General features: G+C 36.6%; 1 protein-coding gene across 1 annotated transcript in view; it reads right to left on the bottom strand.

Annotated features, from left to right (window-relative positions):
• Malrd1 (MAM and LDL receptor class A domain containing 1) overlaps window positions 1-16,500 on the bottom strand; it is a 594,884-nt gene that overhangs the window by 513,690 nt on the left and 64,694 nt on the right. The window contains exons 6-8 of the mRNA XM_036188969.1: window positions 12,952-13,098; window positions 8,472-8,638; window positions 1,742-1,834 (exon numbers count right to left, since the gene is read on the bottom strand). Of these exons, the coding sequence (XP_036044862.1) occupies window positions 1,742-1,834; window positions 8,472-8,638; window positions 12,952-13,098 (407 nt within the window). The remainder of the gene's footprint in view (window positions 1-1,741; window positions 1,835-8,471; window positions 8,639-12,951; window positions 13,099-16,500) is intronic.

Raw genomic sequence — 16,500 nt, 5'->3', positions numbered from 1 at the left:
GAGGATCTAGAATTCAAGCTTTTGTGTGTTATCACCCTGGCTGGGTTTGGCTTTCAATGATACAGCAGGCTGAGTTTAAGATATCCTTATTCCTGAGAGGTAGGTTTCCTCCACACTCCTATAAATCTGTCCAATACCCACTGATCCATTAAGTTTACTTTGGTGGAATCCTTACTCTGGTTTGACCTATCATTGATATACTTTCTAGGGAAAGTTGATTTTTCTCACCAGGGAAGGTCACACAATAAAAGAGAATTTCTCTATTACTCTAGAGAATATCTCTGTTACTATTTCAATATAACATCAGTGAACATCATACAAAAGATCAAACTACTAAATAAAGGATTGCCCCCATTCAGCCTCATCTAATTTAAGGGTTCTGTGTAGATTTCATCTTTCAAAGGAAAAAAAAGTACATATTTCTTGTTTAAAAAATACTTTGGATCAGATGGCAAATACATTTAAAGTTTTGCTTCAGAAGATAATATTCAATTCAAATCCTGCGTGATAAGAAAAGTATGCATGCTGTTACAGCATTCTTCCATAATCAATAGTGCATGTGTGCACATGCAGTGATGGCCTACCAGCTGTGTCTTTTCAGAGCATCAAGAGACCTGATACATGATTTATTTCAGGTCTCAAAATTGATGAGTTTAAACTTTGATCTCCATACTCTGCCATCTCTTATTCATATTTTAATTCCATCTCCTACACACATAGATACTTATAACTCCAAAATGTACTGTCTTTAAATGTTCCTTTATTTTATCTTTTTGCCAAATCACAAGGCCAACTTCACTTTTTAGAAAAACTTACTGAATATGTCCTTTAGAGGTTGTAAATATCAGCTTATAAAATGGTAGTGTCAAGATGTTAACCCAAACGAGTATAATATAAACTTCAATTTATAAGACTGATATAAAAAATACTATGCTTTGAAAATTCCAGGCTTAGAGCATATGAAATTCTGAAAGTCCACATGGTTATACTCAGTATTTGGGAAGAGGTGTCTAAACCACAGTGAGACCATAAAACAATGATGCCAGTTTTGTAAGTCACATACAGACAATCTCATCTTTTCCACTCACATTCTACCCCAGTCTATGTACTCTATATTGCAAAGAATCTCAAGTCAGTTCTTTAAAGAGGTCATCCATCAACCTTTTATATGTTTTAGGTGTATAATGGTATAGATAGTAATTCCATCGCCTGAGTTTCAGCAGAAGCTTACTAAGTATCTGCATTGTGAAGAAGAAAAGTGCTTGCCTGGAGCAATGCTGGAGCTGGGAAGCACTAGGCAAAAGTATTAGGAGAATGAGCAGGGTTTGAGTAAGAGTGGCCCTCTAGCACACTGGTTCTCAGCCTGCGGGTCACAACCCTTTGGGGTCAAATGACCCTTTCAGGGGTCACGTAAGACCGTTGGAAAGCACAGCTAGTTACATTATGATTCATAACAGTAACAGGATTATAGTTATGAAGTGGCAATGAAAATAATTTTAAGGTTAGGGGTCACCACAACATGAGGAACTGTATTAAAGGGTCACAGCATTAGGAAGGTTGAGAACCACTGAGCTAGCAGTTCCTCTGCTCACATATATATGACCCAAAATAAGGAAAAGAGAAGAGAATTACTATCCCCAAAGATACAAGTCTACTTTTCTAATTTAAATTTAACAGTGGATGATAAATTACATATTAGCAAAGTAAATGTTTAAGTTGTAACAAAATCTTACTTTTATACCTTAAATATCTTCAGACCTTCTGGTATTAATACATCTGCTTTCACCCATGTGTTGTGAGTTGATGTATTAAATGTCCAAGTCGTTTTTTCTTCCTTTGATTTGAAATAGAAACATGTTAATAATTTCCCAAATGCTACTCTCATTTGTGTATCCTTATGCTCTTAAGTACTGGGAACTCTAAGGTATATATGTAATAATGAAATGAATAATAATTTTGATGGAAAATATAGAAGTTATCATATCTGTATAATAAAACTATTTTAAACATTTACCTTTATTAATAAATGTTAATTGCACACACTAACAGGATTTGGCATGGAATTTTCTTGATAGGAGGGAAAAAATGGAAGATACATGATTGGATGTGGTCTGTGTCTGCTGTATGCATTTGCCCCCCTATCAAGTGGAAATAAGCAATTGCTTTTCTGAAATTTTAGACATCTATGATGATCACTTATTGAGAATCAATAATGAATAAAATTATTACTATGTGGTATGAGCTAAGATCTTAAGACAAAGTCTATACTGTGCTGCATATCAGAGCTAATAGTTTCAATCATTGTGTTCTAAGACCACACTTCCATACCCTGAATCATCAGATATTAGCAAGCATTCAATTTTTTTTTGACATTTCCCTAGAGAAAATAAACCAAATTTTTTGTAATATAGGGAGCCATTGTTTTTCATGAAATCCTGTAGTGCAAATATGGGGATAACAGAACTGCCTCTGGCTGAGCTGTGACAAGCCTTGCTGGCTTCTAGTATGAAATGGAAAAAAAAAACGGGAAACATCTACTTCTGAGTCTTATGATAGAAGGCATATGTTCCCAGGCTCTCAGCTTCTCCCTCCTCACTCAGTTCTACTTATCTCATCCACATTCAAGATCTTCTTAAAATGAATCTATCTGCAACTGAGTGGTGTACCCTCTGATGCCTATCCCAGATTCCCAAGCCTCAAACACTTAAGGTCTTTCAGATCTACTAAAGTGTACTTCCTGTCCTTTTCATCTCCATCTACTCCTGATATTTCTACAGGAAGGAGAAGCTCATATGTGATTGGAGGTGAGAGCTGTCATGTCGCACTGAGATGAATTAGTTTTAAGAAATTAAGAACTACAACAAATTTCCTCACTAATTATTTCCACATAGCTTCAGTTGTTTAGCATGAAGACACTTCTAAAAATGCTTTTAATAACATTTTGTGGCAAATTACACCCACCAATTCCCACAATGATCATTTTAGAAGAATAATTTTAAGCAATTTGTCTTTTTCCATAATGACAAATTGATTTTCCTCTATCTGAAGATTTACCAACTCCTTCAAACTGATCAGAGTTATTTGAAAATCCTTTCCCATATACTAATTTAATGGTATATTATAAATGAGATTGAGATTTTTCTACTATATTTTTCTGTTTGAAAACAGTAGCAATTATAAAGAAAAATAATTTACCCATGGCTAATTGAAGGTAACTTTTGAGTTCTGTTCTTAATTTCAGACTTTCTTGTTAGTTTGAACAATTGTCAATATTAAGAAAACAATAAACCCCCAGGTGCAGAAAGGTTTTCAAACCATGTTCTAATTTCCTGTTACCTTAAAAACCAAACACGAATCAGTTCTTAACTGATGTTATGGATCAATCAATAATTTAAAAAACTTTGCTCTTCAAGATCAGGTTAAAGAGTTCCAGCTCACCTGTCAAACATTATTCATTGCTGCCCTTCTCAGAGATGTAAGATTCTCCCTCCCTCCCAGTGAAGAAATCAGATGTATCACCTCAAAGTTAACTTTTTAAATAAGTTCTTTTGAATACATCCTATGTTAAAATCATGGAACTTGAAAAATATGTTATTTTAATAGAGATTATAGCTTTAAAATTGTATTATACAAGAACATCAAAATTTCTAGGATATTTCATTCTGATCCAATCTTTATATGCATTATATTTGGTAGTGGAAATTTTTTAAAAACTACAAAAATTGGGTTGGAGATTTAGCTCAGTGGTAGAGTGCTTGCTTAGCAAGCACAAGGCCCTGGGTTCGATCCTCAGCTTAAAAAAAAAAAGAAAAAACCTACAAAAATTCCAAGTCCAGTTCCTATTATTTCTAACATATTAACACTAAAAAATCTCAAGAAAGAAGTGTGTTGCTATGGTCATTGTTTTATAGATGAAGAAGGGAGTTCTAGACCATGCATAGCTAGACAATACAAATGGGAACTGGATTTCCGAAAGGAAGAACACAATTGTCTTCACAGAAGACAGATGGTGGTTTTCACCAAGACATATTGTAAAGGTAGTTGAAAATCTTTTTAAGTGTTGGAGAACGCATCTTCTTGTGACTTAAATGTATGCTGAGAGAGAGTCTTCATTCATGATCAACAAATGGTAAAGAGAAAGTCAGAGAAAACATGAACACTTTCAGAACAGGGATGTTCTAAGGGGTCGATGTGCAACGCTCCACACTCAGGTGATTTGAGCTGATACACAAACTTCCATTCTGTAGGATAAGGCCTTCCTGTACACCTCAATGTAATTCACTCTAATTAGATAATTATGTGGCAGCTGCAGGCAATTCTTGAGTATTCTTGCATAGCTTCAAGGCCACCAACAGAAAGATACCATTCATTTTCCATATTATGTATACTGGAAATCCATCAGTTATATTCTGAGTGGATTAAAATAATCCTAAGAAATAAAGTATATATGATGTAAATGAATGATAATATCTTATTGGATATATAAATGAGGATTAATAAATTATTTGCCATGCAATATAATTGGACCATATTTTTAAAGCATTTGTGATCGTAATCTGAACTCAGCAAACTCATTTTAGAATTTTTCACCATTCCTTGGTCAAAGGAGATAATTGAAGACCTGAAAGATTACTGAGGCATGAGTGGTACCACTGCATATGCACATAAAGACTAACTTGGTTTGGGGTTTGTGAGGCATTGTTTGTGTAGTTTCTTCCATTCATAGGGAATTTGCCAATGTGGCAGAAATATAAGAAAATAATTTATTCCAATCTCCCAAACAGCTTATTAAATTGAATAAAATACATTAAACAGATGTAGTGGTATTACCCAATACCGCTAACTATTACTGCAAATATGTCCCAATAACACATTTAAAAAGGAATTATGCAAGCTGCCAATGGAGAGAAGCAACCAGTAATCCTATCCAGCTATAATGCCAAGGAACCACAATAATAACCAGAATGTTAAGATAGCCTGAAAGGTGCAATAGTGGCACATATATCCTCGGGGTAACCACCTAACAGGACTTAAGGCTAATTCAATAGGAGGTAACTCTTGTTTGGTTCTTTAAATGTAGCCAGGAACCTGCAGCTAGAGGAGAACCTACTACCGCTATCCTTAACCTATATATATATATTGGTTTTTCGAGACAGGGTTTCTCTGTGTAGATTTGTGCCTTTACTGGATCTCATTCTGTAGACTAGGCTGGCCTCAAACTCACAGAGATCTTCCTGCCTCTGCCTCCCAAGTGCTAGGCTTAAAGGCCTGCACCACCACCGCCCAATTAAATATAATTTCTAATTGCATCCTAAACACATATTGTCATATCCACAAGAAGGGACGGATCTCACCCCCCATCAAAGAAGCTTTTTTTTCTAGCAAAAAAGAGATAATTACAGAAAGCTACAATGAACAAAAAGCAGAGGTCAACTGGCCATGTGGTGCCTGCCCCCAAATTAATATACTTACAACACAACCCCTAGACCTACAACTCACAGAACATCAAAGAAGACAGTGAGGTATGATTACAAGAGACTGAGTTAAAATTACTTTTAAATAATAAAAATATGTAATGTCAGGAAATGGTGCCACACACCTTTAATCCCAGCACTCAGGAGGCAGAGGCAGGTGGATCTCTGTGAGTTCAAGGCCAGTCTGGGCTACAGAGTAAGTTCCAAAGCTACACAGAGAAAACCTGTCTCAAAAAAAATTTTTTAATAAAAATAAATAAATAAAATATGTAACAATATAAGAAATATTTAAAAAAAAATAGAGGACCAAATATCTGCTGGGAGATGTTTCTTATTTAGAAAAAAAAAAGAGGACATGAAGTGGGTTTTGGGAAAAAGTTGGATAGGGCAGCACGTGAGTAATGAAGATCAAAATGATCAAGATATGTTGTATGAAATTCTCTATGAATTAATAAGAGTATCATATTTTTACAAAAAAATACAAAGAAGAACATATTGCCCTGTCCTGTAACATACTGATACAACTTAATGTGTTAGAAATCTGTGCTTATTTCTTCAAGGAGTAAACAGAAGGAAAAAGACTAGTTGTGACTAGAACAGTACAAAAAGCAAAGGAAACGGTAAATCAGATGAATTCCTTCCCTGGTCTCAAGCATCTTTCTAAAACGCCTTCTTATCTTTCAGAATTAATATCATGAGACTTAAAGCTTCAGAAGAACAAAGAGCAAAATAAAGTGCTGGTGTCAGGTGTTCTGTGCTACTGGACAGGCACAGGCAACAAATACACTTTTCTTGAAAATGTATCAGGCAAAAACCATGATGAAATGTAGCATGAATCTTAAAAGTTCTTATTAATAAAATCAAACCTGAAGCCAGTTATTGGGGTGAATGCTGGAAGATCAGAGCAGCAGACCAAGCCACAGCCACCTCACCTTGCCGGCTACTCAGCTGATTCTGTTTCCTCAGACTGCAAGCCTCTGAGTCCTTATCCAAATGGATCTCAGCTGAACTGCTGCTCCAAAGCCTGAAAGCTTAACCAGCTAAAAGCTTCTAGTTTCTGATCTTCATGCCTTATATACCTTTCTGCTTTCTGTCATCACTCCCTGGGATTAAAGGCTCAGTTTCTGGGATTAAAGGCATGAGTCACCATGCTTGGCTGTATCCTTGAACACACAGAGATCCAGGTAGATCTCTGCCTCTGAAATTATAGGATTAAAGGCGTGTGCTACCACTGCCTATCCTCTATGTTTAATATTGTGGCTGTTCTGTCTCTGACCCCAGATAAACACGATACCACTACAATGAAATTTCAACTGGATTTATCCAAAGCATCCTGAAACAAAAAAACTCATTTGGATAATTTTACTCTCTCTCCAATGTTGGAGTTTCTGCAATCTGTTTTCCATTTTTTAGATGATGGTAACTGGTCTCTGTGTTTTTGTTTTGTTTTTTTTAATTATTTCTATCAATAAGTAGACTCTGGCATAACCACATTGGTTATTCTACATAATAGCACGCATTTTAATTCAACTCAAATGACTCTTTTGTGTTTAATCAGTAATTGTGAGTCTGCAAATCTTTACTTACTGATCAGAACAAAGAATTTATTTCTATCATATTATGCTCTTAATAAATTAATGTAGAAATAAAATCTCACACAGAATACATCAGATCTCTGAAACATAGCTAACAATGTATAATCTCAAATATCCCCTTTCTATCAAGCCCATAATTTCATAAATATAGGTTTTTGATTTTTATGCACATGTCACAAGTACTTTTGAATCTGATGATATATCCTAAATTGACTTCTTAAAAATTCTTACAATGCATAACAAATAAAGTTAGGATAAAGAATATCTAAATCTAGTGCTGTATAAATAGCTTAGTGGTCAAGAGTGCTTGCAATAATTCCTACTGAGGATGTACTGAAAAACTTTTTGGGAGGAAGTACTGCCCTTTTCATAGAACGATGGCAGGCAAGAAAACCAAAAATGCCAACCGGCTCAGTCTATGTATCTGGACACTCTGCCTCACACAGCACACTCCGAAGATACACACTGTTGTTAAATGGCTGTCTATATTCTGGATCTTCTGTGGGAGCCCACAGAGGCTTCCTTGTGAGAAATTACTCAGGGTCAGAGAATCTGAGCTTGCTTTACCCAGCAGGGCTGCCTAAGGAGTTGATTTGACCACAGGCATGTTTACCAGGTGTTTGGAAGGGTCTACACTTAGCTGTATGATGTGCTTTGATCTTGCAAGGGGGAGGTCTTTTGTCTCTCCCCTTGGCATATATAAAAAGCCCTTTTGAATAAACACAGGAGGTGTTGGGTATTGACCCAGGCCCTCCCAAAGCTAGACTGTGTTTCTATCTTTCTTCTCATTGGCTAGGTCTCTTATTCTACCTGATATGTCCTCATTTCTCTCTTTTTCACCTAAGAACCCTTCAAAAGGTGGGAGCCAGTCTCCCACAATCTTCACCATTAAGTTTTATCATTGTTCCTTAGGCTCACACTAAACTAGAGAAAGAAGACCCCCATTCTAGCCTACCAAAGTCCATTTAAACCCCGAGCCCACCAGGAAAGGCTCAACTCTGCCCTTCCTCTGTCTTGCAGGGGGATTCTCTCTGTGTGCCCTGATATGTACGTTTCCTCACTTTTAATAAAAGTAGTTTTCATCTACTGTGGGAAAAAAAATACTTTCTGATCTTGCAGAAGACCTGGATTTGGTTACCAGTACACATGTGGAGGAGAAAGGTCTGACAACCATTGTAACTCCAGCTACAGGAGACCCAACACCTCTTCTGACCCCTGAGGGCATTGTCCACATGCAGTGCACATGAAATCAAGTGGGTACACACATGCACAAGTAAGAATAAACAGAATTTAAGAAATGGTGTATGAAGTCTATACATGACTGAGAAACAGAAAGATAAGTATTTAAGAACAGAAATGTCATATATTAAATGGATTTGAAATAAATGCTATTTTTTCTTACCTCATTAGAGTACAGTCTTACTCGCAGTACACTGTTTTCCATAGTGTAATGGAATTGAAGATGGCAGTTCCTGTCTGTGCAATGACATACAGAGCTGTTTAAATATGCACTACTCTCTACATGTCCAAAAGTAGAGGTAGGATTGTCCTTTAGCCACACAAAGTAACCTAAGAGTGAAGACAAAAGAAGCAATTTAGGGAAACAATTTGGGGGGAGGGGGGTTATTTGTTTGTTTTTAAACAAAACTTTTTGTGGAGTTTTCAAACCCAGGTTCAATTTTTTTTTTTTTTTACTTTAAAGGATATGATGCCTGAAAATGATTATACCAACAATAATTGATAAGCTTTAATTTTACACATCAAATCACTCCTAATTCTTCAAGTCAATGTGTAATGGTCACTTCGTTGCTGAAAGTCAATATTTCTATAAAAAGAAATCTGTGATGTAAACATTCTCTACCATTAAACTAATACCCTATTATTTTCTTTGTGTGCTGTGCATATGTATGTGTGCTCACGTGTGCCTGTTCTCCATGGCATGGAGACAAGTGTGTGCACAGATGGAGGTCAGAGGTCACTGTCAGTCATCTTTCTCATTCAGTGTCACCTTCTTTTTTGAGACAGGATCTACTCTGAGACACCTTGCCAGCCCAGCATTTTCTTTTAAATGTCACAGTGCATTTTTTTTCTTTAATCAAAAACTCATTATTTTTCCTCCCAGGATTAATCCTCTTTTATGTTGTTTTTCTAGTTTTCACATAAAAATATTCATCGTTTCAAGTGTGTACAATTTAAAATGCTGTCTTTCTTATAAACCACGTGAAAGCAATAGTTGTCTATATTCTTACTAACTATATCTATAGAGTTTGTATTAAACAAAATTTTGTCAACTTATTTTCACATATTTACAACTAATTTGGACTGTAATAACATTGAACCAGTAACATTGAGGATACAAAGAACAAAGCAATTTTGTGATATATTTTTCAAAAATAAAATTTGAAATCTTCATTACTGTGCAGGTTAAGACATATTCATATAGCTGCTAAAATAAAATAAAATAAACTATCAAATAAAATCCCCGTATCAAGCATGGGCTATTTCTTTTTGAGTTGTTGTTGGTCACTGGGGTCCCCTAGGTGGCTCCACATATTATAGTCTACAGCTCTTGATTTGACAGAAGTAAGAAAGTCTAGTAACAACACAAAGAGATGCAGAAATGCCAAGAATGTCCATGAGGAGTGAAGCCTTAGATTAGTGTCAGCACTCCAGTGAGGTCTTGAAGAGCTAAGCAATGCCATGACAAAAATCACTAACAAACGTGCAAGTGGAGAACATAGAAAGTAGGATGGCCTTGAGGAGGGATAAAGAAGAAAACAAACCTTATGAAACATAATTTCTGAAATGTATCTGGTTTCTAAACCACATGTAAGGGGCTTAAAATTTGTCATTCATGTCAAGATAACAAGAAAAATACAAACAAACTGAAAATGAACAAGTCTTAATGGGTAACAGGAAGTTGAGGTCAGAGTCCAGTCTATTTCCTGTAGGTTCAGGGAAAATGGATACAGAGACTCTGAAGTTACAAGCCATAGCTTGCAAATAAGGACATGGGACAGTGGCCATTTTTTAAATGTACATTAACTACTCTGCATGCATCTAGTTTCAGTCAGTACTCGCCTTCCACATTGGCAGGGTGTTGGGAGAACACATTTAACTCCCTTCAGCTTTCCTGTCTGTACTCACAGAAAGATTGTAAGAATTTCTTTAAAAGTCACAAAGCAAAGGTTAAAAACTCCATAGAAAACTGAGTCCCAAGTCATAGAACTATAGATGCTTCCTTCCCCCATATCATGCAACCTCTACATCAGTCAACAGGGCTCCTGTGTAGTAATATTACAGTCTATATTATTTAAGAATAAACACCTAAAGGAACCCAAAGGCAAGAAAAAGACTAAGAGTGCCAAAAACAAACAAACAAACAAACAAAAAAACCACTTCAGACATCACCAGCTACAGCAGACAATGAGGTATCTAACACTGAGTGAAGAAAACTCAGTAACTCAAACTTTTTAACTCTCTTTTATATAATAAATCGTGACTTTTTGAATTTGCTACTTGGAAAACTTTATAAGGCATAGTGTAAGACCAGAGCTGGTTTGAAAAAAAAAAAAAAAATCAAGTACCAGAATGAAACACATAAATCAGGAAACCCTGGAATGATAAGACTGGAAATTGTATATAAATAGAATTGATATGCAAATACCACTGATAGAAGAAATAGAAACATGTAACATGTTGAATCTTTTTGAACACTGTGAAGATGTGTCTGTTTAACCTCACCTCCTAAGGCATCTTCTGAAGGCCAATAGCTAGGGAGCAGAGGACTGGTGGGATTGCTGGGGAGTGAGAGGAACTGAGAGGGGGGATGTGAGAGGCAGGGAATTCACTGGTGAGATGTGGAGGAAGTTTGGCATACAGTATGGGGGAGAGATAACAATCCATGTGACAGAATGTAGATTAATACAAATGGGTTTATTTGAGTTATAAGAGCTACTTGGGAACAAGCTTAAGCTAAGGCCAAGATTTTATACTTGATAAGAAACCTCTGTGTCATTATTCAGGATCTGGGGATACAAAGATAGTCCTGTTACAATAATGTGTTGGTTAGCTCATGTCATCTTGCAACAAACTTAAGACACACCTGGGAAAAGAGATTCTCCATTAAAATTGCCTGCATCAGACTGGCCTGGAGGCATGTCTGTGGAGCTTTTTCTTGATTGATAAGTGATGCAGGAGGTCCCAGTTTACTGTAGGTGGAGCCATGCTGAGGTAAGGGGGTTGAGCTGAGTAAGAAAGGTAGCCGAGCAAGCCATGTGGGCAAGCTGCTTCCTCCGCACAGGTTCCTGCCTGGTCCTGCCCCAGCTTCCCTTCATAACAGACTGTAACTGGAAAGCTAAATAAATCCCTTCCTTCCCAGGTTGCTTCTGGCCATGGTGTCTTGTCAAAGCAACAGAAAAGCAAGCTAGAACAGAGACCACAGGAGAGAGATGGAGAATTTAGGGGTCAGAAAGCACCACTAGGGCACAAATCAATGTAACAGTACTCAAGGATGTCTTTATGGGATTCCTGCATGCGAATATGCATGTGTTTGTGTCTTATTTTATTTGGGCTCTGTCTCTTCTGTTTGTTTTATCCTATTCCAGCTTGCTTGTTTTTGTTTTATTTTATTTTATTATTCCTTAGATGTCTGTTTTCTAGTGAGAGACTGTTTTCTAGTGAGAGACAGAAAGAAAATGGATTTAGATTTGAGGGGAGGTGGAAAGGAACTGGAAGCTGTAGGGTGAGAGGAAACCAGAATCAGATTTTATATATATATATATATATATATATATATATATATATATATATATATATATATATATGTGTGTGTGTGTGTACATATATATATATACGTATATATACATATATATATATTTATTTATTTATTTATTTATTTCCATAAAAGAAGACAGAAATAAATACTAAGTAATTTTGGGTTTTTAATTTTAAAAAGTTCAGTGTTTGTGCAGGCGTGTGTGTTTGTGTGTTTGTGTGTGGTTAGGTGCCCAGAAAGGTCAAAATATGAAGTCAGGTCCCCCAGAGCTGGAGTTCAGGCTGCAGGGAAGCAGCACATGTAGGTGCTACAATCTGAACTCAGGTTCCTTGTAAGAATGCAGATGCTCTTTATATGGCAAACACAAGCCTGAGGACCTCCATTTGATTCCCAAACCTACACAGTAGAGGGAGGGAGAAAAGCAAACCTTTACATACATTCTATCACATACACACATACACACACACACACACACACACACACACACACACACACACACACTGCATACAGAAATAAAAACAAAATAAAATTTTGAATTAAGAATATGTATTTAAGAACATGTCAGGTAAGGTTTCTAAGTCAGTAGGAAAAAAATAAAAATAAAAATCAAGTAATAACTGAGAAAGAGGTCAGGGTGGGAATGGTGGGGAGACATATACACAGATCCTAATAACGTACATTAGAATAACAGAAGGATACGCCACCCTGCAGTGATGAGAACAACTGTGTGAGTGGGGTATAAGGGAGGAGGGAGGGAACAGGAGGAGACAAGGCAGGGGAAAGTGTGCTTGGTATGTAAAATAAATAAAAAATTTAACAAGAAAAGAGCAACTGGACTTGATAAAGGGCTTTGCTTTTAATTTATTTAAACTAATTCATCTAGACAAAAAGAAAATAATAAAATTAAAAGGGTCACCAGCTAATATAGCATATTTTTTTCTTTTACAGGGTTAAAAATACTATTTTTCACTTTCAGTATCTATGATATAATGTACCCTTATTAATATGTATGCCTATCAACACCTGTAGCTTAAAGACTTACTGCTCATCACATAAAGCAGAATTCTAACACTGAGATACAAACTACATTACATTTTATTGGTACCTTCATCATTGCCACTTTGATCTTGCCAGGGTGCAGAGTCCAGTGGAGGGACATCACTTGCTTTTGTGCACATCCAAGAAGTTTGCTCAGCAGTTGCCTCAGTAACCCAGACACACATGTCAAAGTCAAATCCACAGGTCTGGTACACTAGAGAAGAGAGCAAAGGGCCTTGGTGGATCATTACAGCCTCCCCGAGTGTCTGCTCAACCACAGCTGTATGTTATAATAAACTAAGAGGGCTTCTGCTGAAATACAAGGGCATATTACTATCCTGAACTTTTGGCTCAGTAAAGACTTGGACCCAGGCAGGTGTATCCAACCTTCTACAACTTAGACATGATGCTTTCATCTACAAAGTTCATGCTGGAAAACTACATAACTGCATTACAAAATGACACCACGTACTATTTTAAGTAATGGCCAAATTCATAGGTATCCTGGGGTACATGTGACCCACGGACCTGACACAGTTGAAAGAATACCTAAGCCACTCTATTTTGCTAAAGCTTTTCATTTGAGAAAAACGTGGATCTTCTCTAATAAGAATATATATAAGAACCATTAGCTTGCTGGGTGGTGGTGGCTCACGCCTTTAATCCCAGCACTCGAGAGGCAGAACCAGGCAGATCTCTGTGAGTTCAAGGCCAGCCTGGGCTACAGAGTGAGATCCAAGACTGGCTCCAAAGCTACACAGAGAAACCCTGTCTCAAAAAACCAAAATAAATAAATAAATAAATAAAAAGAACCATTGGCTTAAAAAATTAGATTTCTGGTTTTTCTTACATCATAGCTTTAGAATAAATTGTAAAGTTTCATATTTCCCCTTAGCTACTTCATGGAATTATATCCATTAGTTCAATTTACCATTCATCATCAAATCTGAATAGATACTTTAATGGTGTGGCTTTATAAAACATCACCTTAAATAGATGTGTTTAATCTTGTTCACTGTTCTACTAAACAGCAGACTTTGTCATCCAGCTAAAACTAAAACATCAATGCCAACAAAGGTTGGCACATACATGTTTCTATCTCTAGTTTCTGGGTTTTATAAATTGTGTCTATACCAATAAGATGGGCATCTCAATTTGACACTTACATCTCAAGCCTTCATCTGCAGAATCAAATCTGTAGAGCTCCATATCTGAACAATACAAGTCCTGCTTGGTTTTTGACACTTCTTGGCATGGTAAAATTTCATCTGTTAAATTTAGAGAATGGTCACCAGCAAGATGCAGGAGCCCTTGGAAACAAATCTCTCTCAGAATGTTAACACTCAATAAATATGTTCTTAAGCATTTGCATAGCCAAATTACAAAGTCATAATGAGAAAAAAGAGTTAGGGAGACAAAGACAGAGAGAATAAAGCAAACATGTGACTGGATCTATAGTTTAATCAGATCATGGTAGTATCAATGAAGCTTCCAAAGCAAACCATCAATGTCTTTGTAGAATCCATCTACACTAACACTGAAATGAAGAGTCTAGGACTGTAACTTGTTCAGGGAACTAATATGGTAGATGGCATCCTCCGCCACTGGAAATGAGCTCTACTCTTGAACTAGTTTCTCTGAAGCCCTTTCACATTATGGCTAGTTTTGTGGTAGAGATTATACTTGGAAGTAGACTCACTCTCCTCCCTGCCCCTACTGCTACTTGCAGAAATTTCTTACTCTCTGAGTAGGAAATACCAAATTTGTCTTGCTTGATATTGATATCTCTCACTAGGCCAGGTTGCCATACTCAACAGCAAATGGTGTATGAACTCTTAGGTCTTTGAAAATTTGGGCTCTGGCTGTTTCAACATTCACTTTCATGTTATTTCTCATGTTATTTCTTCTTCTCCTTTCTTTTTCTTTTTTTCTGTTTTATTTTTTGTTGTTGTTCCTGGAAAATAACTTTGATGAAAATGTAAACTCTATTGAACCTTCAACTTACTTCTGGAAGTGCTACCAATTCTTACAGATCCCAACTTGTTTCCTAACTCACTCTTGAACTTGTCCTGGTGATGAAGAGACACAACACCATTTCTTCATTGCAATGTGATAACCTCTGATGATACTGAATATTTTCTTATCACTCAAGTGGTCCACTCTGCAATGGCCACCTAACATGTATAGCTCCCTCCATTTGGTACCTCAACTCTAGCAAGACAGTCACGTTTCTTAGTGATACCAGTGAAAATGGGCTGCAATATGATGGTAATTCCTTAAGGTCATACCACATACTGACCCTGGAATCATCTTAGTTTATTTGAGAACATTCCATGCTGTTTGTTCAATAACAGTTTTATCATACCAGCACCTGTCAGCCCATGGTTCCACAGTATCTTCCATTCCTTTCATAATCTGTCATACCTTCACTTCTTTTCTTATAGTTGTGAAGACAAGATGCCTTTCCCTTTATCTTCTCATGCACTTCCAATCTCTCAAAGAAAAACTAATATAACCCTCTACCCAGTCTGCCCTCTATTTATATGGCTAATGGGCATAAAGAGAGGACACAATCATGCAGACTGAAATAAGTTCATATTTGTAGCTATCCAGTTAATTGCAGCATGACACCCCAATTCTCTTCTCTTCAGTCTTAGATGACATTTCATATCCTCCTCATTCTTTCCCACTCCATCATCATTATCAGTTAGTCATCACGCTTCATACTTCACGGGGAAAATGAGAGAGACCAGAAGAGACTTGCACAAGCCCTACCTCTTCCTGCTGTGTGCTGCACATCTTTCCTTGTCAGCTGCCCTAACTCTCCTCTGGATACTCTTTTCAGAAAATGTATATTCTACCTATTTAAGGATTCACTCCAGTAATTTCATCCTCTCTTCTCTGCAGACACATATTCTCTTTCCTTATGAGATCATTCCCTTTGGTACCCATACAAGAGCATTTCAGACATCTTCAAAAGACTCAAACCTTCAACTTATTTCTATAAGCACTGCAGATTCTCATGAATTCCAACTTTTTAATGCTTACTCTTGAACTTTTCTTAGTGATTTTTTTCCCTTAATGTAAGATTCCTATTTATGTAAAATCCACTTGTTATGTCATTTGAAACTGCTCAGTGTCATTTTCTACATCTGCTAATTATGCAATTAAAACTCACTATGTATTTCCAAAACATTTCATCACATTAAATAAAATTCCATATCCATTGTTGATAAGGCTCCATTCTCTCCACAGTCTCAGATACTGCCTTCTGTCACTGTGGATTTATTCACTCTGTACCACTCATACAAATGAAGTGATGTGGCACATAGTCTTCTGGATCTAGCTTCTTTTGCTTAGCATGTGTTCATACTGCCTCCATGCTGCAGTAAGTATCATATTTCTCAACTTTTTCTTCCCATCCTTCCCAGTTTCAATGGAAACTGCATCTTTCAAGGCTGACTTTTAAGGTATGGTTTCTATTCACTTTTCAATCCTCAACAAACCATTCAGTAACATTGGACATACTTGATTGCTCCCTAATCTTGATTTCTTCAGCTTCATTGGAGTGAAGGATGGAAAGATGCAAAATGGAGTATTCTCTAAGCTCAGTTTT

Source organism: Onychomys torridus, chromosome 5, assembly GCF_903995425.1.
Source record: "Onychomys torridus chromosome 5, mOncTor1.1, whole genome shotgun sequence".
NCBI lineage: Eukaryota > Metazoa > Chordata > Mammalia > Rodentia > Cricetidae > Onychomys > Onychomys torridus.
The sequence above is the reverse complement of the archived record's forward strand: the minus strand, read 5'-3'. Positions and strand labels throughout refer to the sequence as shown.